General features: G+C 45.8%; 1 protein-coding gene across 4 annotated transcripts in view; it reads right to left on the bottom strand.

The window, feature by feature from the left end:
- Positions 1 to 12,397, bottom strand: part of LOC135916293 (ninjurin-1-like) — a 126,593-nt gene that overhangs the window by 21,095 nt on the left and 93,101 nt on the right. Inside the window, exon 1 of one of the 4 annotated variants that reach the window (XM_065449623.2) lies at positions 6,862 to 7,535. The exons of 2 other annotated variants lie outside the window; for them this stretch is intronic. In XM_065449623.2, the coding sequence (XP_065305695.1) occupies positions 6,862 to 6,948 (87 nt within the window). In that variant the 5' untranslated portion in view covers positions 6,949 to 7,535. Of the gene's footprint in view, positions 1 to 6,855; positions 7,536 to 12,397 lie in introns of those variants that run through there. One more of the 4 variants, XM_065449621.2, reaches the window with a different exon arrangement.

The following is a 12,397-nucleotide window of genomic DNA, read 5'->3' as shown; positions in this document are numbered from 1 at the left end:
GCGTCTAAAAGTCTTGTTTGACGAGCGCCTTTTGAGTGGCGAAACACCTTATATTAATTTGAAGGCACTTCTCTGTCTCACTCTGCTCTGCATTTTAATAACTATATGCCAGGTAATATACTGTAATATTAAACACCATCACATACATACCTTAAGGGCCCCGTAACTTAAGAGAAAGGAGTGGTTACATTTATTTTTAATGTTAGCCAAACTTTTTGTTTGGCACATATTGCTAAATAAAGTTCCAATTTGCACATTCTCATTTCTGCTCTTGCTTTTTTTTCCCTGTTCTGTGCAGATTTGGCTTCCCTGTGTCTACAAGCACCTTCACATAAGACCTGCAGCAGCAGGCTTTTGTGGGCAACCAGTGCTCTCCTACGAAAGCTCGCCTGCTCTGGCTGCAGCACCAATAATGACCAGCTTTGTTGCTATTTGTCGCATTTGTTATTCACACTCTCTGAATCTTTTCTAATTTATTACATCATAAAGTTCGACTGTTACATGGTGTGAAGCAGGCGTCTTGCCTGCAATCATGCTTTATGTACTGCTCTGAATGAAGAGCATAGAGTGTGCGTAGGAAAATGATAGTACATTCTGATTTATCTTTCAGTTGCGATAACATGCAATGTGCAAGGATTCACTTATAAGTGTTATGCCGAAGAACTGGCCATTATTTCTGCGTACCGCTGTGCAAGCATATGGCGATACTTAACAAGGGGCACCCACAAAGTAAGTTACAATTTACTTTTAAATAAGGCATGGACATGAAAGATGTTTATATTAACGTGACCCATCCTTTGGTTTCTTAAGAATTCATTGTAGCAGAGCATTATGTTTTGTATGCTGGTGTCATGCTATCCTGTCGCATGTAATTGAAACCAAGATCTCATTTCTGACTGAACCGCAACATTACTGACAAAATCTTTCCTGGTAGAAACTATTCAAGTGTGCAGAAGACGCAGGGGAACGTTTTGTCAACAATGATGTGTTCCATGAAGAAGTGATGTCCGTGTTTAAGTCGATGAGAGCACATTGGCATGACATCGACATGCAATACATATCTTTTTTTTTTACAAGATAACTCTGACAGGCTACACTCGACTGATTGGTCTAAGCGAAATGTGTTCATCGAATAATCAGATGGTGCCACACTTTTATCATGGCTTACATCTGGAAAAACTGCCTCTCCATCACTCTGTCTGGCAATATAATCTCTCTTTTTCTTATCTCTATGTCTCATTTAAAATAAATTGAAACTGTGGACGCACCTTATGTTACTGCAACTGCTGCCACAATAATTTGAGGAAACGTCTACTAAAAGTCTGGAGTTTTTCTCGTCAAGATGTCCGTTAGAAAACTTTCAGCGCTGCGTTAGCAGGGCTTGCTGAAGTACTTCTAGACGCCCATGACGACAAAATGACGTGATCAAGGTAGCTACTAGACTTTTGAATTATCCATTCAAGACATCTCGTAGACGTCAAATGGCTGGTTCCGTGTTTCGTAGGTAGGCCCATTAGCATGCTTTTAGTATTGTATCGTATAATCACCAAGATAACTTCCAATAGAATCAGGCCAAAACTTGAATTCAGTGAATCCATAGAGTAGGCTGGCTTCAGAACGGGGTATTCTACAATGGGCCACATCAATGCTATCAATCAGGCGAGAAATAGGCAGCGTACAACAGACCTCGGTATATCCCTTCCATAGATTACGAAAAGGCATGTCGTTCAGTACAAATGCCGGCAATCCTAAAATGTTTGCTTAGCCTACAGGAAGCATACGTGAATATCTTATGAACCATCTCTAAATACTGCATAGCTCAACTAAATCTCCACAGACAAGGCGGGAAGGTCCTGCTAAAAATCGGTCAGGCAAGAAAACACAATCTCTCCGATGCCAACATGCCTGCATGTTAGAAACCAGTATTCAATCTACCAGATTGTAGGGCAAAGATTAGGAGTCAGGATTGACGGCTAATAAATAAGCAACCTGCGATTAGCAGATGGCATTGTTCTATTTAGCAAACCTGGAGCTGACTTGCTACCAATAATTGAGAACTTTAGCCGACAAAGTGTACGAGTAGGTTTGAAGATTAATATGAAGAGGACAAAGGTAATGTTTGATAGCCTGGCAACAGAACAATATTTTTTACTGGCAGTCAGCCTCTATAATCTCCAAGAATATGTTTACTTAGACACATTACTCACAGAGGATCCTGATCATGAAAAGGAAAGTCACACAAGAATAAAAAAAAGTTGGAGACTCACGGCAGGCAATGCCAAATCATGACCGGTAGCCCACCGCTATCCTTGAAGAGAAAAGTGTGCAATCATTGCATTCCGCCGGAACTAACATGTGGGACAGAAGCTTGGAGGAGAATACATAAGCTTGACAGCAAATGAATGACCACGCAACGAGCAATGGAACGAAAAATGTTAGGTGTACCGTTCAGAGGCAGGAAGACAGTAGTGTGGTATAGAGAGCAAACGGGGGTAGCCCATATTGCAGTTGAAATTAGGAGGCAAAAGTCGTGTTGGGCAGGCAATGCCATGAATAGATTCTGTAACTAGCGGTCAGGTCAATAACGTGTACCAAGGGAACTAAAGCGCAGCAGAGGACGACAAGAATTGTGGCGAGGTGAAATTACGAAATTTGCAAGCATAAGATCAGGTTGGCTGGCGCAAGAGACGGCTAATTGTAGATCAGCGGGCGAGGTTTTCGTCTTGCAGTGGTTATAAATGGGCAGATTATTATTATTATTATTATTATTATTATTATTATTATTATTATTATTATTATTATTATTATTATTATTGGCAGTCGGCGGCGATTGCGTTGCCCAACGCTGACACTTTGTATTTCAACAGGCGGTGCCCTGAAGGCGGTTCCCGTGATACCCCGGATGCCACTATCACCTTCGTCGAAGCTAACCGTCCTGCCGCTTCTGGCGGCAATCACCAACTTCGTCTGAAAACCTGGTTTTATCGGAAAACTACTTAAGCCAACGGACATCGCGGGATCCTCTGCAGTCGGCGGCAAATACGTTGCCCAATGCTGACACTTTGTATTTCAACAGGTAGCGTGTCTTTTTCGTTGCATGCATTCTTAATTTGAATTTGCTGCCGACTGCCCTCGGTGTACGCTCTCTACATGTTACAATGTCTAATGATACTACTGAATGTATTGCTTGCCACAAAGAAGTGCCCGATGATGGCAAGTTCATGACGTGTGCGAATAGTACGCTATCGTAAGACTTAGGTCAGACATGTTCCGGAATTGCACCTAGTACCTTCAATACAATGGGCCCAGCCAAAAGGGACGTGTGGGTGTGTAAAACATGCAGAGCAGCAAAAAAACGCGCTGGTGGTTCCGCCTCTCAGGTAGATGCTTCCGAGGCTCATGCAGGTACAGGCGTGATTTCACCTTTGCTTTTGGAACTGCTCGAGATAAAAAAGAGTCTAGAATGTCTACCTGAGCTTAACAAAAAGGCTGATTCATTGCTCCTCTTGAAAGCCGAAGTTGTCAGCCTAACGCAGTCATTTCATGAACTCGAGGACTCGGTGACATTTCTAGCAAAACAATATGATTCCATTCGTGATTAAATGAAGACTGCCAAGGAACAAGCCACGTCTAGAGATGCGGAGATCAACGCCCTCCGAGCAACAGTTCAGACACAAGCCGAACAGCTAGAGCGCCTGCAGGTTGACATGAATGAGAGCGAGCAATCTGGTGTACAGCATCCTCACATATGGGATTACTGTTTTTGCTTTTTGCTCAGCCAGATGGCAAAACAGAGTTGACACTTTATTAAGAAACATACTAAGAAACATAGGATATAACGCCCCCTTCTCTGTGTCTGATAATATTTTCACAGCCCCTGGTCTTCCATGCTTTCGAACACTCTTTCTACAGACTGTAGTGGTACAACATTTCTGGGACAGCAATTTCAAAACACGTCATACAGCCTCCCGAAGCCTGCGTAGTTCCATTCGTTTTAAGGTGCCGCGCTCCTCAACAAGGCATGGGGAAGCCAGGCGCTGTGTTTATGTTCCCCAAATTTTTAATGACTTACCAGAAGAAATGTTTCCCGCAACATCAAAAAAGTGCTAAAAATCATGGTTCACTCATTGTAACACGGTTCCTATATGCCTGAAAAATGTTCATGATCAGGCATGAATTGTTAAAATACTGTTCCTTGCTCTTTATTTTTCATTTCTTGTTGATGTTACTTTTCCAAACTTTTTGCACCTTGGTCACTATTGATTTCATGTTAGTATTGTGTTGATATATTGTGTTTATATTATGTTCATATTTTATGTTTTACTGCACGTCCGTCTGCCGACTTTGCCGGGCCAAGTCCCTCAAGCCACTAGAGGCTTTGACAGGCCCGTTTCATTGCCCTGTATACGTTATGTGCAATAAATGATTTATTATTATTATTATTATTATTATTATTATTATTATTATTATTATTATTATTATTATTATTATTATTATTATTATTATTATTATGTGCATTTCGAGATTTACGGAAGTTCATATTCATGGCTGGGCGCAACATACGCATAACGTGTCCTTCTGCAATGTACTCCATGAGCCTCTTCCAGAGGGAAGCTAGAGAGCAGCGTCCATCCCAGAGCGCGCCGCACAAGCATCCAGATCTATGATCACAGTGGGCTGGAACGTAACTGTGAGCCGGCGAAGCCACAGAACGCGTATACTGATGACGATTTTGCAAGGTGCTGCAATTTGAAACGAGCCGCTCGTGATGACTTTAGCCATCACAATAATACAGGGTGTTTCAGCGAACGCTTTCAAAATTTTTTAGAGGTTGCCTATGGCAGATAGCTCAATGCTAGTTTTTGAGCCGGTCTACTCGACGCGGCGGACACTACATGCACAAAAAATTTAAATGCGAAACCGACGAATTAAGAAGAATTCACTAATAAACTTCTTAGCTAATTATCTTATGACCCATATTACAATTTACAAATTCCAACAGTGGACTTCGCAAGGCTGATCCACTTGGAGCGAATTCTCAGGACGACACCAGTTTCGAGTTATGAATTCCCGAACTTTGCGGAGAAATGCATTGGCGTTCCAGTTACTTGTGTGCTTCAGTGCATGAAACGACGCTTTGTTAACAAATTAACGGGAATGCCAATGCAATTCTCCGCAAACTTCGGGAATCTATATCTCCAAACTTGTGTCATCTTAAAAATTTGTTCCAAGTGGATCCGCCTTGAGAAATCCATGGCTAGAATTTGTAAATTGCAATATTGGCCCTAATGTGATTAGTTAAAAACTTAATTTGATAACTTTTATTAATTAGTCGATTTTTGATCTCACATTTTTTTTTCAAGTATTGTCCGCGGCTTCGAGTAGACCAGCTCATGAACTAGAATTGTGATATCTGCCACAGGCAACTCTTAAAGATTTTTGAAAGTCTTCGCTGAAACACCCTGTATATGTTCAAGACAATGCCTGCCATTAGATACATGTGTACGGAGAGGAATAACATGAACATTTCAATTTTGAAATCGTGTGCCCGTGCTCATTTCATTTTGGCCGCTATATGTAACTCTTCATGCGGCACATTAATTTGTGTGTGATCGCTAAATGAATATTAAGCTATCATTGCGATTTCTCAATGTGCGCAATAACACCATACCTCGAAGGTGACTTGGTGAACTACTCGCGGAATCGCGAATTATCACAAACGTCCTGAAGATGTCCAATGTCGCCGCGCACTCTCGCTGTTCACATTCTTTTGCACAGCAATCATCGATGTGGCTCAGTGGCTAGGGCATCCATCTGCTGAGCTCGAAGTCATGTGTTCGGTTCTCGGCAGTGCAGACCACGGCTGAAGGAGAACGGCGGAATGAAAAAAAATGGCTGTGGCTTAAGTAAGGTTAAGCCCAGGATGCGAAGCATACTAGCCTTTATTTTAGTTGTTGAACCACTGTTTAGCCTGGTGAACTGCTGTTGCTTGGCTATATTTGGTTCGGCTAGACGAAGAAACAACTCATGCATTACTGCTTTGCCTTTAAGAGTGGAACGCGACAGCGTTCCCGTCGACCCGCCAAAGGGTGTAAGACAATGGGCTACAGGGCAGCGACTACGCGCCCCGCATTGGACGCGGTGAGCGTCGAGCAAAGCAGCGTTCGGCGCGGCAACGAAATGTGCGCCTGAGCAAGAGACGCATGCCTTAGAAACAGCTCGTTTCTAAGGCAACACCGCATTCACTAGAGGCGCTTTTGTACCGCTTTGAAGCATCGTACTCGTGGCTCAGTGGTAGCGTCTCCGTCCCACACTCCGGAGACCCTGGTTCGATTCCCACCCAGCCCGTCTTGCAAGAGTTGAGCCAAAGCCACTTCTCCTCTGTCGTGACGTCACGGTGTCACGTGGTTTCATGGCGACACCGCCGCGCCTGAGGAGCTGGGTTGAGCTCTCGTAATATGCTTCGCATAAAAAAAAATCCATGTGGAACGGGAAAAACCCTCGCGTGCCTAGCTTTGGGTCCACGTTAAGTAAACTTAGGTTGCAAGTTTGGAGCACTCTGCTACGATGTCTCTCTTTGGTCTTGTGCCACACTGGCCCATTAAATCCAGTCAGTCAGTCAATCAGTCAGTCAATCAATCAAAGTACAGGCGTAAATCGCAATTGGGGCGAGAAACGCCGCAGCATTCACTGAGTAAAAGCACCTGCGTGCCGCTATACATTTCATGCACATTACTTTCTATAGAACAATCTCATTAAATACGTGAAATATATTGCCTATAAGAAGGAAACTTGGTTAACCGAAACTCATCCCAGAAATTGCACTTTTTTCGTCCCGATATCTATCGCGCTTACCGTTACCCTCGAGAATGGCGGTGACTCCTCAGGGATGAGCGGCGGAGATGTGGCGTGAGACGTCGGCTGATGCAACTCGTAGGACCCGCTCATGTCTGGTCCACTCCCGAGCTATCCCGCACTGCCTCAGACCGTGCGACTTCAAGAATGCGGTTTATGGGCGTCAATCACTTACGCGACGAAGCGGAACAATCCGGTCGAGCGTTGCAAGAAACGTCACGTTCATTTAGGCAAAGGTCAATTTCCAGTTCAGGTCATCGCTCGTTATCATCGTCTCGCCTCCAGGAGTGTATGCATGCTAGGGTCCAGATAGAAGCGCAACGTGCTTCTTCTTTCCCGTGAAGATTTTTCCCGTTTTCAAAACACCCGATTACCCTGTAAGAGACGGACACAAATGACACGGTAGTGCCCTCCGCACGGGAACTCACTGGCAGTCAGTCCGTATTGCAGGTGGCGAACAGTCACATCGAACAAGGTCGCGGCGAAATCGGCGCGAGTTTCACAGAACGTTTCTTTTCCAGCTGAACCTGCCCGTCTACCAACAGTGGTAGGAATGAGCAGGACTATACTACGCTTCAACCAGCGTAATGTATGGGTGACCTACACACGACTGCACACACGCGACCGAAGTCGGTTCATGTGATTATAGCGGTCGGCTCGGCAAAGCATATCGACTCCCTGCAGGCAGCGTTGGGTGCGTGCCGGACCAACGACTCCCCCCCCCCCCCCGCCATTCGCTGTCGGGCGAGAACGGAAGGCACCGCAGCAACGTTCGTTCAGCCACGCGTGATAACGCCCAGCGTTGCGCGTGTTTATGCAAGGTTGGGAGAGAAGAGAGATGTAGAAGGGGGGAGGGGTCGAACCGCAAACGCTCCGCTGCCGACCACGAAGGCGCGTTCAACCAGACGCCGTCATATCACAGCCGGGGAACGATGCTATGTCTGTCGCATGTCCTCTCTTCCCGGTATGCGCGATTACAGGGGCGGTGTGGACGCGTCTCGGTCTGATGAGTGCGCCGCCCGTCAAATGCGACGGAGCTATTGTTGCACATTTCAGGCTACGGAAACGAAACGCTTCTTTGTTTGCCGCTGAATCGGTTTTGGTTGGACGGTTTCCCGGTGAATCACTGCTCTTCGCGGAAACAATAGGCAATGAGGTATAGCAGCTGCATAACACGCGACATTGTCCATGTCTGTGATAGAGCCAACGTGTGAGATTCCTTCGTCGACGCAGGCTGAACGGTTCGGCGAAGTAATTTCGGCACACGGGTACGCGTCTGTCATGTCGTTGACGTTCGCTTGCGCGTGTTTGCCTATGAGGACTTGACGCATGAAATATCTCGTGCACTTCTCCTGCTGCTCATTCCATGTCCGCTCTGTTCCGCCCGTACAACGCATGCCACAAAATTGAACTTGCCGCAATGAGTGCGAGACTCAACTGGAACGTGAACAACAGACACAATGTTGCAGACACGGTATAGCAAATTAAATGACGTGTTAGTCGCCGTTGCTATGTGTGCAATTGCCACTAGGTACATTGGCACTCATTCGAGCGTAAGTTAAAGTAACACTAGAAAGTTACTCAACAGGGATAAAACGTCTGAATTGAAAAAAGGTTTACTCTGACTTAACAAATTAACAACAAAAGGGCATAGACATTTCACCACCTATGCAGGTGGCACGTTCAGTATACACTGACATCAATGAACGGAGGTCCGGAACCCCCACGTCCTTGTAGACGTCCGGCAGGGGGCCATGATTAGTGTACGCTAACCGTAGCCCCTGCCGGACGTTTACAAGGACGTGTGCAGCGAACAGACTGGACCCCCCTAATTTATGTGAATGTTTACTGAACGTGCCACCAGCATAGGTGGTGAAACGTTTATACCCTTTTGTTGTTAAAGGGACTGAGAACCAATTTTCATGGTACCCCCTTTTTTTAGTGCAATGGAAAGCTTACCAAGGCCAGAGCTTCTAATCATTGAGTAGTAACGCGGAAAACGCCGTGGAACATTTCTATCAAAAATTTTTCGATCTGCAGAGAGTCGTTCACTGGAAGCATGCTGAAAACTGTGATAGGTGAGCGCGATGGCGATTATAGGTCTGCACTAGTAGGAGACAGACGAAAAGTGCGGCAGTAAGTATGAGAAAGTATTATTTTGCTTATGAAGTCGACGTTCCTGCGCTTCATGTTTTCCAAAGTGTTAAAGTATTTATGCGATAATAGATACGTGTTATTCCGGTTTCCTGTCCAACTGCTTTGGTATTTGACCAGTCAAAACAAAACCACGCGCATCGAAAACCAAACAACGCTTTTACACGTGATACGCGGTTCTCATTGCTGAAGCCAAGCGTGCGCTTCTAATTTCCGATGTCGTCTCTCCAAGACTTGAGCGAGCTGGAACAATGCATTTTAGCTCGCATGTGTGCTCAGAATTTCGGTCCTTACGAAGTGAATCCTTTCGATCCTTTCGATCCAATGAAACCGGTGATACTACGGGCAAGCAAGGAGATGGACACAACGAGAAGGAGAGTGTAGCGAAAATGCTGAAGCAGCTGGTAGAGTCAACGCGCGTGAATCTCGGTGGTCTGGAGCATCCGGCCGCTAAAGGTGCCCTGCAGGTGCTCGCTGTGCTATAGAGTCGCTTATCGCAGCTCTTTGCATGCTACAAAAGCTTTTGTTTGGCGCTTGTGCTGATCCCGCAAGGGAGACCCACACACCAGCTTCGTCCTAGCGCCTTTATCTTTAAGTTCACCTGAATTGGTGACTACAGACTTAATGCAAAACCTCATAATGGCTTCATGGATGAGATTTCTGGATGTTTATCATCAGAATGTTGAACTTGCTTTCACCTTTGCGCATCCCCCTTTCTTTGTCATCATCATCCCTCATCACACCTTTATGTCCCCGTTTCCCCTCCCCCTGTGCAGAGTAGCAGGCTAGAGCGCGTTAGCTCATGCCGACCTCTCTGCCTACTTTCAAATAAATTATCTTTATGTCATTTCATAGGCCGACCCGACACCGATTTCGGTCTGCCCACTGTCGGCGACAGCGTTTTTTTTACCTTTGTGTCGGCGTCTCTGTCACACTGTACCAACGCCGACAATCCGCCGACGGTCGGCGGAGAGCTCGGCGTCCACACAGTGTTATTAAGGCGCCGACAGGAAGGTAAAAAACGCACCCACTCCCGGCACAGCTCGTCGATGGCATCTTGTATCACAAGGGGATCATAAAACTGTGGGTGCTGGCAGACTCGTGCGATACTCGCGCGCGTACAACAGCATGTGCGCCGCCATGCGTGCGGGACGACGCGAGTGCTGGCCGTTAGCGTGGACTTTCTTCGTAATGCGCCCAGAATAAAGCGCAAGTGTCTAATAATATGCTAACTGCAATTTTAAGCGATGATTGTACTGTAGGTAATGACAGTCGGCTTACGCACAGCTACTTCGAAATTTGGATACTTCGAAATGTAGTCTCTTGACTACATTTCGAAGTATCAAGATTTCGCCGCCAGGCCTCGCCACTTACTGGTTTTTCTGACTTCCTTTGCCAATTTAAAATTATATTTCCCACTTAAATCCCGAACAGCGTGCTGGATTCTTATCACTATAAATCATGGTCATTTCATTTTCATTAGCGTCTCCCAACATATTCTGGCCAGTTGTCAGTCCTTTTGTTATGTTAAGTCGGAGTGAACCTTTCTTTTTCAATCATGAATTCATCCGGCTTTTGGAACATTTTTGTGAATAAAATGTCTGCGAATATTTCTTATGTTTACACGCACGCGATGTTTAAGAGGCGCACGTGACTTGCTGATACGCTCCTGGACAATCTGGCGCACAGCTTGAGGAAAGGACATTTAAAGTTGACGAAATAGACGTATACCCCTCCCCCCCCCCCCCCCACACACACACGCACGCGCACACACTCAAACAAAAGCCACATATCGAACATACGTAGTATCAGCCTTTATGACAGCATCGCCATCATAGCTTGTATTTGACGGTCGTCGTGGCAGTCACCTCCTATATTTCTTCCCCACTTCATCTGTGTGGCGTTTTTTTTTTTCTTTCGCCATTCACGGGGTCGAAGCACTAGAGCAACGGCACGATTACCTGCAGTGGTGGCGCAGTGGCTTAGACGTTGCGCTGTAAGCACGACCATTGACCGCGGGAGCCGGATAGCGCTGGGCGCGATGTGCAAAAAAAGCACCTGTGTACCATGCATCGGGTGCACGTTAAAAAACTCCTAAGTAGCCAAAACTAATCCGGAGTCTCCCCACTACGGGGCGCCTCATTCTCATCTCTACAGCTCTACATCTCATCTCATCTCATCTACTCTCATCTACATCATTCTCATCTCTACATCTCGAGGTTTTGGCTCGTAATACCAAAGAATCAACTTTTTTGCATTACGTCACGAAGACGTTTTTGGGGGGAAAGAAATGTCTGCGGCTGATTACGATTCTTCGCGAAACACGTTCTAATAGGCAACGTAACCAGTCTCATTTCTTATCTATCTTTTCAGTTTTTTTTTTTTTTAATGGGAGGGGGCTCGGTAAAGAGAGTTTCGCTTTAGCGAAGCCGGGAAGTGAAACCCGATCTAGACGGCTACCTTTGGCGAGGCGGATGCTTCTTTGTTGTTCAGAGAGATTCGTGCACAACTATTTTTCACCGGAACCACTGTTTACGCATTACATTGATCTTTCTCGTTTTGTTCTTGTTTCTTTAGTAATTACGACAAATAGGGAGTTTGGGTTCGCTACATCGAACCCGCGGTATCTTTAACCCGTTATATCGAACTTGTCACTAAATACAAACACCGCACAAGAGAAGAATATTGATATAAACATTCAAAACTTCTCGCACATGTTTAGAAGAAGGTCGCAAGTTCGTCGAAACGGCGAAGCATCTATCCCGATAGCAATTCATCAGATAGTTGTATGAAGTAAGGTTAGTAGCTTTGTCGGATTTATAAACCGCAGGAAATATTCACTGACGAAGTAAATTAACACCCGCCGTGGTCGCTCAGTGGCTATGTGGTTAGGCTGTTGAGCACGAGGTCGCGGGATCGAATCCTGGCCATGGAGGCCGCATTTCGATGGAGGAGAAATGCTAAAACACCCGTGTACTTAGATTTAGGTGCACGTTGAAGATCCCCAGGTGGTCGAAATTTCCGGAGACCTCTGCTACGGCGTGCCTCATAATCAGATAGTGGTTTTGGCATGTAAAACCCCATAATTTGTTTAAGTAAATTAGCAGGCACGTTTTCACGGGCGCAGAGTCAAACATGAACAGAATGTAGTCGATGACCGCGGACATCTACTATCATAACGTGGCCTGATGAAGGTTGGCAGCAGCGCCGAGGCAAGGCCTCGTGCTGAATTCAACTTCGAAACGCGTCTTCGTCTTCCAAACGCGTCTTCACCTCACCCCCCCCCCCACCCTACCCTTTCAACCCTTCTTTCCTGCACAACATTTGGAGAGCGGGAAGACGGCGCCCACCAAGCCGCCATCCTTCTCGGCTCATCCACTCACGCTTG

This window comes from Dermacentor albipictus, chromosome 6 (assembly GCF_038994185.2).
Source record: "Dermacentor albipictus isolate Rhodes 1998 colony chromosome 6, USDA_Dalb.pri_finalv2, whole genome shotgun sequence".
Taxonomy (NCBI): Eukaryota; Metazoa; Arthropoda; class Arachnida; order Ixodida; family Ixodidae; genus Dermacentor; species Dermacentor albipictus.
The sequence above is the reverse complement of the archived record's forward strand: the minus strand, read 5'-3'. Positions and strand labels throughout refer to the sequence as shown.